The sequence below is a fragment of the Barbatula barbatula genome (assembly GCF_947034865.1).
Source record: "Barbatula barbatula genome assembly, chromosome: 17".
Taxonomy (NCBI): Eukaryota; Metazoa; Chordata; class Actinopteri; order Cypriniformes; family Nemacheilidae; genus Barbatula; species Barbatula barbatula.
The window spans coordinates 1,915,746-1,934,544 of record NC_136780.1 but is presented as its reverse complement, the minus strand read 5'-3'; the positions used below and the strand labels follow the sequence as shown (position 1 = coordinate 1,934,544).

The 18,799-nt window shown below is 38.5% G+C and overlaps 2 protein-coding genes across 2 annotated transcripts in view; one reads left to right on the top strand and one right to left on the bottom strand.

Moving 5' to 3' along the window:
• Positions 1-1,577: 1,577 nt before the first annotated feature.
• podn (podocan) lies at positions 1,578-13,965 on the top strand. The gene is made up of 10 exons (XM_079478530.1): positions 1,578-1,723; positions 3,820-4,229; positions 5,259-5,352; positions 6,476-6,540; positions 7,952-8,061; positions 8,135-8,291; positions 8,711-8,826; positions 8,912-9,569; positions 10,607-10,755; positions 12,537-13,965. The coding sequence occupies exons 2-10, from the start codon at positions 3,939-3,941 to the stop codon at positions 12,697-12,699; spliced, it is 1,803 nt and encodes a 600-aa protein (XP_079334656.1). The 5' UTR covers positions 1,578-1,723; positions 3,820-3,938; the 3' UTR covers positions 12,700-13,965.
• slc1a7b (solute carrier family 1 member 7b) overlaps positions 13,914-18,799 on the bottom strand; it is a 25,956-nt gene continuing 21,070 nt past the window's right edge. The window contains exons 9-11 of the mRNA XM_079478531.1: positions 17,501-17,635; positions 16,835-16,934; positions 13,914-16,574 (exon numbers count right to left, since the gene is read on the bottom strand). Coding sequence (XP_079334657.1) covers positions 16,311-16,574; positions 16,835-16,934; positions 17,501-17,635 — 499 coding nt within the window. The 3' untranslated portion in view covers positions 13,914-16,310. The remainder of the gene's footprint in view (positions 16,575-16,834; positions 16,935-17,500; positions 17,636-18,799) is intronic.

Sequence of the window (18,799 nt, the reverse complement as noted above, 5' to 3'; positions counted from 1 at the left end):
TTGGTTATGCCATTCTGTGTGCTTTCTACAATACACTACAAGACTTTTGCACAGACTTTGCCCATATTTTCCGTCTGCAGAAAGTCTGTGCCGGTGTGCAGATTTGATCAGTTGGTGTGTTTCTATCTAAAACTTTCTCCAAGTGTATGATGTCTAGTTTAATTCTTTTTACACTCGTAGTGTATTGCAGCCATTAGCAGTAGGCTTATTAGTTATTGCCATATTAATATTGGCACACAGTCATCTCCAGACTATGATCCACAGAATCACTAAATAAATACAGCAGTGAACGAACCTGAACCAAAAGAACAAGGTCGTGTTTATCTTCTCATAATAAAATACTTAAAATGTCTTGAAGGGCCTTCAGTGCTGTATTCTTGAAACCACTGTTATTGTATATGAGCGTGTGCTGTAGTGAATCATGCAGAGACTGATGTTAAGTTTTAGTGACAAACCTTCAGGAGATGAAATGTAATATTTATTTTGTTGAAATATCCATTCAAAATATAAGAAACAAAAAATAACCAAACACAGGAGAGAGGGAAAACAGTGATGCTCTTCAAAAATGAAAACTAATGTCACCAAACAACAGAGTTATTATTGCTGCTTCTGAATTTTTGTGTGAGTTGGTGGCATTTATAATAAACCATGTAAATTAACCTTAAATAAAAAATACCCCGTGCACCCATCTAGTTTTATTGATATTAATGAGAAGCATCTGTGATTTCCAAGTTCATGTGAAATGTGTTTCTTGTTTTATCATCTTTGGCGGCATCATGAATTGTGTGTTTGTTCATCCAGAACAAATGAAGAGAGTTTTGGATCATTCTGTTAAAAGCTGGCATAACTAATGTTTTTCATTTTTGAATGAATTTTGCACATATTAAATATCAGTTTTAAAAAGGAAACAGACCCTGTTTTTTTCTGTTAACTCCAACGGCAGTAAGTGTACGATCACAATAACAGCAAGCAAGAAAGGTTTGATGAAGATGTGTTATGCATGGCAACACATGAAGAGGTTACACCTGACCTTCAGCCTCCATGTCAGGTAAAAAACTGCAGTGAGGGTCTAATGCCGAGGGTCCATTGCAAACCTAAACACATCTGGGTCAATTCTGGTCTAAATGCATGGTTCGGTAAGTCCCGCCCAAAATATGTTCTCGTTGAGCGTCCTGGATACAAAAGTGAAATGGTTGTTTCATTTTTATTTAAGAGAATAGCTGTGACACACTATAAAGCTTCAGGGTCCACACGGCACGCAGCTGGAATCAACACCATCTCAGCAGATGCTCTCTGAAGATAACCGATGCGTTTTAAACCCGAGAGATAAATGAAAACCACATGTTTTACTGGCCTGACCTATTTGTTTTCCAACACGAATCACAACATTATAAACTTGTTTATAAAGTGTAAAGTGAGAACATTCTCAAATATTTCCCTCAGCTACTTCACTTCTGATGTTTCCCAGAAGCAGAAATCTATAGCCTGATATTTCCACTACAAAAATGGAAAGCTTGTTTTCCAGATTTGAGATTTTTGGCCACGGCACTTATTACCCTTTCCTGCCTTTCTCTCCCACCCTCGCGCTCCTCAGACATCTGGAGGGTGCCACGGTGACCGTCTCTCCAGAACCGCTGCTCTTAGGATGGGATTGGACTCGTTTAGGAGCCGTCAGCTTTAGATCCTGAACGTTGGCCATTTGTTTCCTTCAGAGGGCATTGAGGTATGGAATCTGTTCATAGTTTCTGCTGCACAATTCTCTGGAGACTCGAGTTTTTCTATCAGATTCATTCGGCTTTTGCCGAACGTGGGAATGTCCAACAGATGTGTTCTGAATGTTCTGATGTTAAGCAGGTTTGGTGGCTGATCTCATGTCATGTTTTTATGGTATGTTTACTAGTATTTGACCTGCGGATGTTCTTAAGTTACAGTTTGTGTTACGTAACAGCAAACGTCAAAACCAGCATGTGGGTATGTGTGCATGAATCTGGTATTGTTTCAGAACACACTGTACATTTATTTTATAGGAGGATTTTATTATTTTGCAAAGAATTACCAGTAACGCTTTACAATAAGGTTGGATAGTGAGGTTCAATAACTCTAGTTCTTTCATAAGCTAACATGAACTGATATGGAACGATAAATGGATTCATCTTTGTAAATAGTTACGAATACCAATTGTTTGTTATTGGTTTATTGTGCATATGCAACTTTTGATGTAGAAAGGATCGTTCATATATTCACACTCTTGTTGCTGGGAAATGCACAGAAGAAGAAATTTTGAGAAATGTCTCCGTGGTTTTCTGGACATATTTATGAAAGTCCCAATGCTGTGTGTTTACTAACATTCTTCAAGATCTCTTCTTTTGTGAAGAAAGAAAGTCCTCCAGAATGACATGAGGAAGAATAAATAATACAATCATTTTTTATTTTGGGTGAACTATCGCTTTAAAATGTATTAGTACAAAACGAACCAAAATTGTTTATAGTTAGTTCATGTTAATATTAATGGTCTTTGCACATATAGCATTTATTCGTATTTGGCGCTTGTTTGAACGGTGTCTCTGTTTAGTCAAAACTCCTCTCGAAATGCTTGCTACCGATGCGGAAACCGCAGGAAATCTAACCAGTCCGAATTTTTTATGACGGACAAAAATATCGGAGGCATTGTGTAAATGTGATTTGTGTAAATGTGACACAACATTTATTTTTGAACGTGTTGCAAATGCTACGGCCTTTACAATCAAAACCTTGTTTTATATAGTTGAATTCTTTTATTTACAAATTCAACAAAAAGCTTTTAGAAAAAAGTTGAATATAAAAATGGATGTGATCGTGAGATATTATTAGTATCTGGTAGTGTTTTTATGACAGTTGAGTAAAGGCAGAAGTTTGATTTGTTTAAAGTGCATGTTGTGCTCTTTATTAAAAGCGTGAACATCTGACCTCTTGTAGAAAGGGCTGTGCTGGACTGAAACAACATTCTCATCATTTGTGTGTCATTTTTAAGGCTGGTTAACTGATATTGTTGGACGTGTGTATGTTTCTTTGACTGGAATGTTTTTGCAGGACCAGCGAAAGATGTTTAACCAGGAACGTGTCCAGTTTTAGGAGAATACGTCCAAAACTATTGTTTTCAGACTGCAATGTTTGAGACTGTGTTGGATTCTAGAAGCATTAAGCACTTTAGACCTGCACCACCACTCTGAACATTTCAAGTGTTTTTTATAAGACACCTGTGTATCAGGGTTGGAAATCTACCAGTTTTTTCCTCTTTATGCTGCATCCAGTTTTTTTCTGTATATTGGCAAACAAGGCTTCGGACAGGAATGCTGATGTTACGAACATGCTGGAGAAAACTAGTCGCAGATCAGTGGATTGAAAGTATTTTATGGACGAAGAATGAACCCTGGTAATAAATCAGGATTTGTTTTCACCTACCGGGGGAGAAATGAAGCACATTATTATGTTCTGTAGGAGCATTAAATGTTGTTTGTTGTCCAGAGCAAACCTTTCACAAGTAATAAATCAAATGAGAGAGATCATGTTTGGATACGGAACATGTTAGGGATGCATTTATGCACGGAGCATTTTTTGGGTTGTTTTGGTGGATCATTTTGACTGCGTTGTAATCTTGTAAAGCTTGTGTGAAATAGTTTTCAGTTTTTTTACAAATATGTATTTTCGTGCCGGATTTTGTTTCATTCCTACCGAGATCTAATTTGAACTCTTATTAAAAGTTTCATTATATCATGCAATTGATCCTGTTTTAATGAAAATGAATGGAAATCCTTCTTCTCCTCTTGTATATTCATGCAGGTTTCTTTGGATGACCAGCGGCTGCTGTTACGTTTAGTTTTTGTCTAGACCGCTCGAGAGCTGGGAGGAAAATTCAGGACTCTGTTTGGCCCAAGTGAAAGCGTTCAGGCCCGGAAGCGATGGGTCACCGGTGCGGCCTGTTGGAGTTGGTGTGTCTGGTGCTTCTGAGCTACATCTTTGTGCGAGGTCAGGGGGAAACACACATGGAGATTGACCTGCCGGAGGAGGACGACGTGGAAATGGACGGGGAGGAGGAAGACTCGACCGGATCGGTGACGAATGCAAAAGGAAAAATAGCTTGTCCGGAAAAGTGCAGCTGCACAGCGGAGGGATCGGTGGACTGTAATGGAGTCAGTCTGAATGAATTCCCAGAAGAGTTATCAGATCACACCCGTCAGCTCTCTCTGCAGGTGTGTGTGTTCTGAATCTACTGCCCGTGTCTTGACCGTTCGACGCTTCGATCGGAGGAATGAAGGAAATATGTTAAATTACATCAGATGTTCCGAGGTCTGAAATGTTAAGGCCTTTTCCTGTCATGAATTACTTCATTTTATAACTAACAGTTCAGCCAACAAAATGTTGTTTGTAACTTTTTTACAAGGTGACAAATTCGTATGAATATACAGTGTCGTTCCTCCATTAGTGTTGCCAATCACCAGCTCATAAAGTATTTAGTTTTCATGTTTTCGGTCACTTTGACGCCGTTCCAATCCCACATGCCTTCAGTGGAACACAAACAGAGATGTTGAGCTGTTTGTTCACTTTTTCATGCCATGAGAGCGAATGAGACTGATGCTGTTGAGCTCCAAAAATGACAAAAGAAACAACATGAGAGTATCATTAAAGTCGATGTGTAAAGTCCTACAATAGCATTGTTTGAGGAATCCACTAAAGATGAATTTGCTTGCTTGAAATCCGTTCGTTCTTTTTTGGTTATGTTGGAGCACAAAGATCACAGGTTTGAATTCCAGGAAACTGATCAAATGTACATGCCAAATGGAAAAGCATAAAATCCAAGCCACAAAATCGAGTTCATGCAACACAATGTCGAAAATTAATTGGATTTAAGCTCATTAAAATGTAGTCTTCTGTTCATCCAAAGTTGCCGTGTGTCCTCGTAGGACTTGAGATATCCTTTTTGGAGCTCGGGAGTGTCCGCTCTTATTTCTCTTTCGATGTAAAGAAAAAACATCAAGGACGTTCTGCTGAATTTCTCCCTTTGTGTTCCACAGAAGAAAAGAAAATCCTACGGGTTTGGCACGTCACAGCGGTGAGTAAACCAGGACTGTATTTTCATTGGGGGAACTTATTTAATAAAATCCTCAAACGTTCCAAGGCCTAAGTTTCTTTGGAAATCAACATCATAAAACATACATTCATGAAGGAACTTATTTTTGTAGCCATGTTAAAAAGGTTTTTTCCATGTTTTTTTTTTTCAGAATAACCTTATCACAGAGGTCACACTGGAACATCTATCACATCTGCAGCAACTGGAGACGCTGAACCTGCAGAACAATCGTCTTACAACACAAGGTACACACGAGGACGGCAATAATGTCCTGCAGATGATCAACATATGAGAGAGAGTATATATAATAATATATGTTCATAACATTATATTATTATATCCCTTTATTCTGCTACTTTAATGTATATTTTGATTTAGTAAATCTTGTCTAAACTATACTCTATGTCTGGTTTTATATATTTATATATATATATATATATATATATATATATATATACACATATATTATATTTTAAACCACTTTTAGCGCACTACATACATGACACTTTTTATTTTATCCCATTCTATCCTATTTTATTTTATTACTATATTATCTTTCTTTTCGTTTGTACGCAGCCCAGCTGCAAATGCTTTGGCAATACGAATGTACACTTTGTCATGCCAATAAAGTAGAGAGAGAGAGAGAGAGAGAGAGAGAGAGAGAGAGAGAGAGAGAGAGAGAGAGAGAGAGAGAGAGAGAGAGAGAGAAGAAAAGTGAGGGAAGGACGGAGAAAGACTGAGAGGGAAAGAGAATGATAGAGAAAAAAAGGGGATGGAGAGAGAGAGAGAGAGAGAGAGAGAGAGCAGGATGGAGGGATGTGTTTGCGGTCTTTGCCAGGAGAGGAACTTGACGGTTTCCTGCATGTGTGGTCAACATGGCTGTTCAAATATGTTTTTAGGCAGAATTTTATTTACTACTTTTGTCTTTTTTTATGATCAATTTTAAAAGGAGTGTAATTGGTATAAATTCATACATTTTTAATAATGAAACAACTATGGTTATTAGAATAATGAATCCATGCATTACTGATACCAAAGCAGATTGAGATTGCATGAGTTTATTTGGATTGACCACATTGTAAGAAAAACATAGAAATTCCCACAAGATCGTCAAAGAACCTTCGATGACTGTACATTGACTGCTATGAAAACATCCAAAGATAGTCCAGAATGTCACCGTTTCTGTTTCATAGACAATTGGGTACAACGTGAGGGTTTCATTTAGAGAATTTATTTTTGTGAGATATGTTTCCCTTATAGTCGATATTTAGGAGTTATTCTCTTCATTAATGTTCATTCTTTAAAAAAACATTGTAAAACATAAGGTTTGTGTACCTTGTTTAACACATGTGTGTATGTGTTGTCCAGGCCTTGACAAAGAAGCGTTTCATATTCTGGAAAGACTGAGTTACTTATACTTGGCAAATAATAAGGTGAGTCACGAACATGAATTCCCAAAGCTGAACTTCATATAATCAGTCGTGAAGTTCTTAAATTATTATCAGCTGCGCACCAGAGTTCACACTGTCGTGTTCAGAAGTGTAACATAACAAAATAAATTGAAATCATGTTTTTCATTTGCAATGTCGATTTATCAAACAATCCTCCACTTACACATTAGTTTTTATTTCAGAAATCGGAAAAACGTGCACCTTTTTATAACCCGTTGTAAAACCAGAAATAAATTGTGTTTTGACAAAGAAAAGGATCTTTTGTGAGAAGGCCAGAGTGTGTGGTCGCGACCTCCAAAAGGGACTCAACCTACGTTTTCCTACGCGGTCATTTCCACATCTGTGGCTGATGGGAATCACAGTTTGATGCTTATGTTGAGCCGTATGTCCCGGTAATGGGTGCCAACTTGGCTATTGACTTGCTGCTGCCCACATTTCGTCAAGTGTAGATTGTTCACATCCCAGCCTGCCAACAGGCTTTAACGCGGACGCATGCCCTCGCTCCCCCGTCTCTGGATGAACCGCCCGAGCTCTCTCTGTTGAATCACCCAGCTGCGCGCTCCAAGCGATAACACTCCAGCTGTTTCCATGGAGCGTGTGCTAATGGACGGATTTGTGCCTGATGGACTTGAAAAAGGATATCGGGAAGAGAAAGATATCTCACTTGATCTCAGCTTTTTTTATGCCAAAAGCTGTCCGACACCGGCGTGCGTACCATCCTGATGGAAAAGCGCAAATTGGGGCGTTGCCGGTCAAGTAACCTATTTTTTGATGACGTGTTACCTCATTGCTGAAAAGACTTCATTGTGTGCCGAATTCCGGTTTATGACACACATTACCAATAACCTTGCAGCTTCCATAACCTTTTTTAAACTCATACTGTTGTGGCCCTCCATCCAAAGAAAAACGTTGGAGGCCTTGATAAAGGGAAGCAGGGAACATGAATGGCCATTAACTTTCTTTTATAACAACAAGTAAAAATAGCCCTGTCACAACTTGTTTCATCGTTTCATAAAACATTTCATTTTGCGGATGTGATGGTGTTGTAAATTGCAGTCGCAGGGTATTGAACATCCCTGTTGGACACAAATTGGATGTGTTTTTGTCAATACTGTTGCTTAACGTTTTTGTGTTGCCTCTGTGTTGAATGCTTTTTTTAAACATTATTTTTCGAAGTAACCTTGTCAAACCTGTTTCCCTATTGTATTCATCGTCTCACACCATTTACTTTAGTGAAACTTGTTCCTTTTTGCTGCGTGTATTAAATGTTGCCAGTCACCGTTGTTGTACAGTAAACAAAATGTCCAACTAACATTTTAATGGATCAATAATACTATGCAGACATCATGAGAACAGATTATAATAATGAAAAAAAAAATGTCAATTCGAACAGCTCACAGCCGCTCCCAGACAACTGCCAGCTTCCCTTGTCAGCGCTGACTTCGCTGCTAACCACCTCACCAAAATCTACCCCGACACTTTCGGCCAAAAGCCGGCTCTGAAGTAAGCATCGACTGTTTTGATATGTATTATGATGTGCTTTATGTGTGAGTCAGTCATGTGTGTTATATTACAGGTCAGTGTATCTTCATAACAACAAGCTAACGGATGCCGGTCTACCGGAGAACATGTTTAATGGATCCGATAACCTTGAAATCCTCATTATGTCTAGTAATTTCCTCCGCTATGTTCCCAAGGGTCTGCCCAGGGCCCTCTACCGCTTACATTTGAAGGTAAGACCACCACACTACTAAAATATGAAGACGTTTATTCCAGTGTGCTCCTATAAACTCTTCTCAAAAACAAACTTCTTTAAGTATTCTGACAAAAAAGTCAAACATGTTTGGTCTTGTACTTGTTCTTAATGATACTTTTAGGTGTATATATATTTGAAAGATATTTAAGTATACTTCGATTGTGATTAGGTTACTGTTTACTTTTACGGAAGGTAAACTTTGAAGTGTACTTTCAAGAAATACAACATTTGCTACAAGCGTTAATCTAGTAAACCATCAGTATATCAAGAATTAACCGAGTATTATTAAAATAGTACACTTGAAATACTACTAGCACATTGGTATACTTTAGCATAAAGTATGCTTCAAATAACAACAGAAGATAACAACAGAAATCTTTTATTTTTATGCTGTAGCATAACAAGTTGGAGAAGATTCCCTCAGGTGCGTTTGATCATTTGTTTCATCTTCGAGAGCTCTACCTGCAAAACAATGTCTTGAGTAATGATGGTGTCGACAACGAGACCTTCAGGTAACCAATATTGTTCTTTCTATTATTGGATCTTCTTGTACAAATCTAGCTGTCATTGATGAAACATATCTTGGTCTCTCGTCAGCCTTTTGAACAGTCTAGAATATCTAGATCTGTCCAACAACAATCTAACCGCGGTTCCCCTCGGAATCCCTCGAAATCTCATTCTGCTCCACCTGGAGAAGAATTCCATCGAGGGCATCGCGGCCAACGCTCTGACGCCCATCCGTAACCTGGAATACCTCCTCCTCCACAACAACAAGCTCCGCTCTCGCTTAATCCATCCGTCCGCCTTTCACGGCCTCAAACGTCTGCACACCGTCCACATGTACAACAACCTCCTAGAGCGAGTTCCCCGCGGCCTCCCCCGGCGAGCCAAGGCCCTCATGCTTCTCCACAATCTCATTAGCGAGATCGGACGCAACGACCTGATCATGCTTTACACGCTGACGGAGCTCAACCTCAGTTACAACCGCCTCACAAGCGCCAAGCTGCACAGAGAGGCCTTCAGGAAACTCAGGCTTCTGGAGACCTTAGATCTGTCGGGGAACCGGCTGCAGACGCTTCCCATGGGACTTCCTAAGAGCCTGCTCATTCTGAAGGTGAAGGACAATCAGATGACAGAGATCCCGGAGGGGTCGCTGTCGGGGATGAGCAAACTGAAGGAGCTCAATGTGGCCAACAATCAGCTGAAGCTGAACTCCATCTACCAGGGAGCGTGGCGGGAGCTGGGCGCGCTCACGGTGAGATTCTGTGTTGTTTAAAAGAGATGTAATTTCTGGGGGTTTGTTGGAAGAACATTTCCTTTCAAGATTTGGCTCGCCCTGCCGTTGTTGCGTAAATACCAAGAAACAGACAACGGTATGAAACTCCGGCCAAAAAATAGCCAGATGTTTTGTTGGAAGCCACTGGAGACCACCCAAGAGAATCACAGCAAACCACAACATACGTGTCACATGTTAACAGAGACACAGAATGTACGAAAAACAAAACAGGGATGCCATAGTTAAAGTGCGTGAAAATGTTCAAGTAAAAATTATTGTTACTTCTGGTTCACGGGACTTTAAACCATGTTAACTGCAACTTGGTTTTGCTACAGTATAGTTTACCATGGTATTTGTACTGTAGTTAAACCGTGGTTATGCAAATCAGTCTGCTAAATAACATGTACTGTAGCAAAACCACGCTAAATGATCACCATCTCCCAAAGCTTCGACTGTAAAGAGGTCACATCATGAAACATCTACTTTTGCTTGATGTTTTGAAATAAACAGCTTCTGAATCTCAACATAAGAAATTGATTATTAGCAAGACCTGGATCAACATTGTTTCTCTTTACGTTTTAAATTGTGGTTATTGGCATTCGGAATAAAAGTTTGTGGATACATATTTATATTTAGGAAATATTTGCATGTGTATATAAACTGATATTTATTCATATTGAGATATATAAATAGATGATATGTTATTTATAAAAAAGTTTTTCCTGCATACCAATGACCCCCACGCAGCTAATGCAATGTTAAAGTGATACATCAAGACATAAACATTTATGTAAAAATACTTTACACACGGTAACTTACATGTTGTTCAACACATACTGTATACAGTAGGGCGTACCGTATGTCTGAGGATAAAAAAGCAACGAATCAATTTTTAGTAAACATTGAAAATGGGCTCGATTGTGGTATACGTCAGCTCACTTTTCAAAACGACAAAGTCTTTTAACATTGCAATCATGTTTCAGATATCTAACATAAGATGTGTGTTTGTGTATCAGACGCTGGATCTGTCAGTTAACATGCTGTCACACGTTCCTGCCGACCTGCCCGAGTCTCTGGAATATCTTCATCTTCAGAACAACAGAATCAGTACAATCACAGCTACCGCCTTCCTCAACACACCCAACATCAAAGGAATCTTCCTCAGGTCACAATTCTCTTTCATCATTTACATTTGGCAGACGCTTCTATCCTATTGCATTGTACTATACATTTCTATGTGCAATCCCCTGGGGATGGAACCCATGACCTTGGCGTTGCTAGCACCATCCTCTAACCACTGAGCCACAGGAAAGCTCATCAATTCCCGTTATAGGCGGTTTCTGCGTCACCAACATAATGAAACATTATGTGGCCAAGACCTCCATAAAGAATCAGTAACTATTGAGTAGTTTTAATTTAATACACAATAAAGTATTGATATAAATAAATAATATATAAAGGAAATATACTGTAAATGGTTATATTATAACCAAACACAAACCGGGAGTTAACTTTGAGACAGCGCATGCATCTGACGAACCGTTAATAAAAACCTTTTACTATAGGACCCATAGCACCTATTTTTCGATTTAAGATTAAAAGCTGCCTTGAAAAGTTTAATTAAATCTAGATCAAAATCGTATTAAGCTGACTTGAGAATCTTACCTATATTTTAACTTCAAAGGTTAAAAGTCATTTTAATATAATTTAAATGTAAATGACTAGGATATCCAGTTTGATTTAACTTAAGCATTTGAAGTTTTTAAGGTGGATCGATAATTATTTGTAATACCATAGTTTTACCACAAATACCATGGTTGAAATACGGTTACCGTAGTTGTTTTGTGGTCACCATCGTGTAAGCTGGTTTTATTTTAAATGAACGCCTTTCGTTTCTTTGAGAGGGACCAGTTTGATGTCTTGGAGAAACCGTAAATCTACGCAGTATCACAAAGTACGACGTGTCCCTGAAAAATGGATTTCATGTTCTGGATTAGTTTATGCAGTTGTATATATATATGAACCCATTCTCATCAATTGCGTATAAATCGCGCTGTTACAATATCGTGTAATGTACATAATGTGCTGTCTTTGCTTCATGAACTAAGCAGGTCTGATGGATTTCGTCTCATTCGCTCTAATAGAACAAATTCACGAGCTCTTACGCCTGTTCTGACTCATCATCGGACCAGAATGTTCAGACTGGTAAATGAGGCAGAGACATTATGAAGCGAACTAAATGATGTAATTTAACAACGGATTGCTCAAAATGGCTTGTGCACTCTGAAGCGCTCAGTGTCCGGAACATGACCGGCGCTGGGGTTTGGGGTCATTGTGTGATGTTGTGGGTTGAATGAAGGACACTCGAAGCTCGGCAGGTGTGTAATAGCTGCTCGTGTGCTGACGCAGGTGCTGCTGAGATTATATTGTTTCCAGCGTTAAAGGAAAAGTTCAATCAAAAAACGAATATTCCATCATAATTTACTCATGCCAGCTCAGAGACTTTCTTCACCCGAGCACGAATGATTCATTTCCTATAGAAATGCAGTTGAAACTAGTGAACTGGCCCTTTAAATGACAGAGAACCAGCATCCTGCTTCTTTATGCCAGCATGTTCCCTTTTCAGCTCTATCAATAAATAAATAATAAAAGAGTGCAATGGTAAATTGAATTATGTGAGTCAATAAAACCTTGCATTTAATCTTGAGTGGACAACATCCTGAGCTCAGTGAAAGTTTCCTAATGGACATGCCTGAAGCACTAGAGTCCATGTCAGTGTAACTTTTGAGCAATTTAGCCGATCTACTTATAACAGTACAGAACACTTATCATCGTCATTGCTCAGAGAACGAGGAAAGCACATGTCACGATCCATCCACTCAGTTTTCTAAGAAGTTTGACATGAACCGTTCTTCATATAGACAAACTATCTCTCTCTCTTTTCAGATATAACCGACTCTCAGTCCATTCGGTGTCCGAGGAGTCTTTCTCTCACCTGTCTAAGCTTCAGGTGTTGGACATCGGCCACGGCAACATTTCTCCTAATCAAGGGCAGGAAGATGAAGAAGAGGATTTGCCGCACGGAGATGATGAAGAGACGCATTTATGAGTCAGCCGGGAAAGATTTTCCTAAAAACAACAACCAGTAATGATACGATCGTGAGCCGGTTGTTGCTGCTTAAGGGACAGTTTACTCCAAATGAAAATTCATACGTGAAATCGTTCTTTCAGAATCATATCGCTGCTCTGTTGCATACGATAGAAACTATATTTGCGGGTCGACTGCCGACAAGCCTGTGCATGTAACTACAGCATTTATCTTTCTACAAACCACCTCCTCATCTCTAAAACCAAAGTCTCTACACGACATCCGATGCGTAAGAAAATATTTTAGAGCCCATTTAAAATTGTGCTTTATGCTTACGGGCGAAAGCTTGGATATAGAAATGGTGCAGGATGCCAGAAAAATATATATTTTGTGTTTTTTCTTTATTTTGCAGCTTAATCATTTATGTTCACCGATGTTTATGCTTAATACATCTCACCAACGTCTCCATTAAAGTTTCAGAAGAGATGTCAACAATGTGTCGAACTGGCTCAGGTTTGTCAAGTCTGCGATCAAAAGTAAATATTATTGAAGATCTCAATGTCAACCCAAAAATTTCTCATCGAATTGATCCAAATCCAGATTATTTGACCTCTTCATGCATTTCACAACTGTTTTATTTTCGTTGTTTGTAAGGGACACATACTGTAACTGCAAGTAAAGACAAAATGTTTATATTTTGGCGAACTCTACTAACTTTTGAAACTTGCTTTATGTTTAGCAGGCTGAGCTTTGTTTTAAGGCTCTTCAGCCGTGCCGTGCATGTTTTCTAGGAAAACCTTTTTCAGAAATTCCCAGTAATGAGCTCTTTTGAACCAGGCATACTGTTTCAAATTGACAACTCAACGAGTTCCCAGAAAGATTTTAGTTGAATTCGCTTCATGTCTATACGAACAATTTGTGATGAAAACACAAATGTGTGATGGTTGCATCCCACAGAGCGTGCACTTGTCATTTGCTTATGTGTTCATCCTTTTAAACAGGATTTGAAGTTTTTAAGCTTTCAGACTGATCCTTCATGTTTTGAAAGCAGACTTTGTTCTGATAAAAAACAAACACTCAACCCATCATTCAGCAGTCTGGGATGTGCCATCTCCAGAACAGCACATTACCGTACTACTCGTACTTACCATTTCTGCAGTATATAGTATGTGTGTATGTATTCCGTATGCATAAAATATCGAAATGACCTAAAGAACCGCGCAGAATACATTATCCCACAATGCAATGGCCTTTAATCTTCTACTGGTAAAGATTACAGTCAACAGCTCTTGTTTCGGCTCATTATTTTATGGCGGAGACACTGTGTAAAAACAATATTTTTGTTTGTTTGTTTACAGTAGATATCTGCAATGTTGCACATACACATTTTTAACATGTGGCAATATAAAAAATACACCAGCGTATAAAATGAATCATTTCTAAAACATCTGAGGAAAAGCATTAAAGACAAAAAAGCAAAACGAATGATGTGAAGCCGTCGGTAACACTGACCTGTATTACTGTATTTTAATGAGCCGACGTGTGTCACATTGTCTATACATGCATCTACACTCATTGGTTTCAATGGTTGTGTAAAATATGGACAAACACATCAGTTGGGTTTAAATGAACCTGTGCTGGGTTGTCTCATGGGTCAAACATGGCCATTTTATTCACATTTTACCCAAACACAGATTGAAACAATTCAACATTTGTTAAACTGGGAAGCATTCAGCTTTTGTACACAGAACCTGATTTAACATTTATTTTACCACCAAATACATCAACCCAACCTCAAGGCAGATTTCAGAAAAAAAAATTCAGAAGAGCAAAAAGCGTAAAACTGCCATTTTAAGCACTTCACGAAATCCCTTTTGACACTTAGAAGCTGTAGTCGAATACATTTCCATATCAAACAGGATGTTAAATCAGTTTCTAAAAAAATATTCGTTTCCAAAGCAAACCCTCGGCGACTGAGACTTCTCAACCTGTGTATCAGCTGAGTGAGGTGAATTCAACCTTATTGAGTTCATCTTGAATGAATCATTTATTAGCAACGCTAATAGTGAGAGGTTAAGAACATCAATGCAAGCCCACAAATACAAATCCCTTTCTTTCTTAAAATAAATAGTACTTATGAAATAAATGTAAAAGGAAATATCATTTACAAACAGCCATGGAAAAAGAGACCGCTCCAAGTTTTCATTTCAAATCTTCATTTCTAGATGTGTTGTGGTCATTCCAGACGCTCTGGGTCTGTTGTATTTCAGTCAAATCAAATCTCAGGAGTGACAAAGTCATCCAACAGTAATGTGAAAGACTGACAGCATGACAAGACACTTGAAAACTGTGATAAAAGTGGTTATCAATTCATGTTTTTCTGTTTTCCTAAATGCATGTGGAAATAATACCGTTGTAAAAGTAAACATGAACTCATTTTCTTTGCTGCATTTTTGGTCTGAAATAACACAGCGCATCTTTTTGACCTGGTTCTCCGGTTTTCATTTTTCTGTAAATAAATGCGAATAGAAACTATTTGGGAGAGTTATTGTTAGTAGTTCACAGAATGAAACAAAAATCATAATTTTACCTAAACAGTACATTTTTTCATTTAAAAATCACTGCATTTCCTTTAACTTGTCTGGACATGATATAATGAACATGCTACAGAACCTCTCACCTAAAGAGATAATTCACTCAAAGATGAAATGTCTTACATCATTTACTCACCCTCATATCAAACCTGTATGACTTTCTTTCTTCTGCAGAACACAAAAGAAGATATTTTGAAGAACGTTGGTAACCGAAAATCACTGAACCCCAATGAGCCCTGTTGTATGAACACAAAACCACTGAGACATTTCTCAAAATATATTTTGTGGATCATACAGGATATGAACATCACGAGGATGAACAAAGGATGGCAGAATTTACATTTTGGGGTGAACTGCCCCTTTAAATGGTTTTCTGAGTGCTTATTGGTTTAATAAAGTAATATTTTGCCGAAGACTGACCCAGATTTAAGACTAATGATGTCACAGAAAAACATGAGGGATAATTCTGATTCTCATCACACGCAGAGAATGACCGGACTCAAAATGCGTCAAAAGACAAAAATAAATAACAATCAAATATAAAATGATATTAACTGGAAATATAAATAAATAGAGTTTGTACAGTACAGCAGTTACTGTATTGTGTATTTACAACTGCAAATACTTGACAACCAACCATTTTACAAAATACATTTACAGGAAAAGCTTCGCTCTCAAGGCCATAAATATATTGCCATCTGCCAGCTCTATTCGACCCAAAGAAACGCTGGCTTGTCGGATCTCGACCTGCTTTCTATTCTCATTATATCTCATTATCTAATGCACAGAACGGATCAACCAACATGTGCCGCCAATAATGGCGTAACTGGAGCACTGGCCCATATGTGCAGACTCGCATCATGTGTTACATCACAATATCTAGTCTGTGGACTATCACCTTTTTGAAAAAAACAAAAAAAAAATGCTGTAACCCAAAATATAAGAGGAAATAATATACATCCAGACACCCACTCTGAAGTAGAAGCTTGTGTTTTCAGGTTGTCCATACGATATTAGTCTTAAATCTCCGATGGATTGCTATACGTTAGTCTCCAGACCGTTCATGTCAATTGCACAATGGTCCTTGTCTCTGTGTTTCAGGTGGCGAGGGGGCACCGGGGGCTTTTTCCGCTCCGTGGGGGGTGGGCGAACCCCTTCTTCCAGCTGCATGAGACGGGCCACATCAGGTGGGATGTGCTCAGGTTTGCCCCCTGCTGGAGGGGGCTGGAAACTACCGTTGTTCTGTTGACAATTGGGCAGGCTTTGGTTATTCAGGGCCTTTGTTTCGCAGATGAGTGGGACCTGAAAGCAATGAGAAACAAGGCAAATGAAAATCATCTTGAATGAAAATTTCATGCAGTATATGAAAATTCTAAAAACAACACAAACATGCCTAAATTCATTCTCGAGCAAATGATAATAACACCGTAAGCATTCTATTTTTAAGATCATTAGAAACATTTCAGTTACGAATTTCCAATGCTGTGTTTTGCTTAAAGAAGGTTGAACAAACACAATTTTTTCATACAGCGCCCCGCTCATCAACACACAAGAAAACTGACCCCGTCTCCCTCTTTGATGAAGTCTTTTCTGCAGATATGAGCCATGATTCCTGTAGCCAGCGCGTCCCCCATCACATTGACCATAGTGCGAAATCTGTCGCTGCGAAGAAAAGAAACCGTACAGGATTTTAAACTCAACCAACAGCTCTGTCTTAACATTAAATTCATTCTTCACATCTGTAAGTTTGGAGTTTTAAGATCATTAATAAAACACATCTTGTGTGATCTTTTCTAAGCGTTCTATTGAACCATTGAATGCTGAAGAAGTGAGAGACGGACACTGGTGGTTTTTGATAAAATAATAAAATATTATAATAATTATTAAAATCAAGAATGGATTTTACGTTTCCGGGATTCTCAGCAGCGGAAGTAAAACTTCTAGGTAACCTTCTATAGCGGTGAATGGGAGACTAGCACAAATATATTTTTTGCATTATCATTTGTTCAAAGAGCAAAAGAAAAACTCATCGATGGTGTTTTCGCTAACTATTTTTGGTAATTTGATGCAAAGGTAATATAATATAAAGTATAGTTTTATAAACATACATACATAACAAAAAAGAACATTTAATTTATATAAAAGGATTCACGATGCTGATAAACGTTGGACGCGTCATCACAGGCTTGTAAAAATGGTCAATAAACATCAAACATGTCTTTACTTACAGGGCCCAATCCACAGCGATAATGAGAGTGATGTCATCAGTGGGCAGGCCGACAGATGTCAACACTATTACCATGGTGACCAGGCCAGCCTGTGGGATTCCAGCCGCACCGATGCTCGCCGCCGTTGCTGTGATACTGGGAAACGAGGTCAACAAATAAGAAACTGGAAAAAACTTCATGTTGACCATTGCATCATGGGATGCTTTTTATATATGCAAACTTAACATTATACAACATACAGTATATACTCTCTCTCTCTCTCTCTCTCTATATATATATATATATTTAAATAATGTACTGTAGGGTTCTTCAGTGTTGTGAATGCTTAAGATTTGATATCTGCTAACAAAGTTACAGTGTTCTTGGCCGAAATCAGATGCAAATTTGACTAAACCAAAGGGATGTGACAGGAGAGTGAGCTGAATACAGAAAATATACTGCAAACAATAACTGGGAAAACATGTGCCAACTGTTTATAAGATCATTATATTAACATTGATATTAACAATCAAATATAAAACTTCAAACCTACTCGACATATTTTTAGAAACATAAAGTCATAAATTGATGCAATAATGTCTGGACTGAGTGAATAGAGTTTCAAGAGAGGGGGGGGAGAGAGAGTTTTAGGCGGTCACAGGGATAAAAGCGGACCGGCGGTGTGCGGGGGGGATGGTGATTTACCCCGTCACATGGCATCTTACCAGAGGATTATTGCCCACCTCTCTGATCTCTGGCTTTCGCATCACGACTGTCCTTTCATTTAACCTTTGAGCTCAAGCTCACTGTCCCACCTAACATCATTAAGGCACAATGTTTATTTGTTACACGCGGATCGATTAAGGTGACCATACGTGCCATTTTTCCCGGACATGTCCTGGCCTGGATTTGCGGGTCCAATGGTAGTCAAACCTTTAGAGCAGGAGTTCTCCGATGAGAATTTCAGTCATCATTTGCTCACCCTCATGTCATACCTGTATAAATGACTCTGTTCTGACGAACATAAAGAAAGATATTTTTGGAAGAACGTTAGCAATTTCTGTGACATCATTGACTGCCATAGTAGGAAAAATTTAATGGTAGTCAAACGTGTCTCAGAACTGTTTGTGTTAAACCAAACGGAAAAAGATACACAGCTTTTTTCCTACTAGGGTGGTGGATGATGTCACAGAACAAAAGATTGCTAACATTCTTACAAATACCTTTCTTTGTGTTTTAAGCCTGTTTCCGCCACTGAATAATAAAAAAGGGTAATTGCGACTTTTCGTCTTTCAGTACTGGCTTCGTTTCTCCGCAATT

Bases quoted from the DNA above. Each gene is read 5' to 3' on its own strand.
- podn (XM_079478530.1), top strand. From the start codon at position 3,939: ATGGGTCACCGGTGCGGCCTGTTGGAGTTGGTGTGTCTGGTGCTTCTG. The intron at 4,230-5,258 runs GTGTGTGTGTTC...TTTTTTTTTCAG, and splicing joins CCCGTCAGCTCTCTCTGCAG to AATAACCTTATCACAGAGGT. The intron at 6,541-7,951 runs GTGAGTCACGAA...CAATTCGAACAG, and splicing joins TATACTTGGCAAATAATAAG to CTCACAGCCGCTCCCAGACA.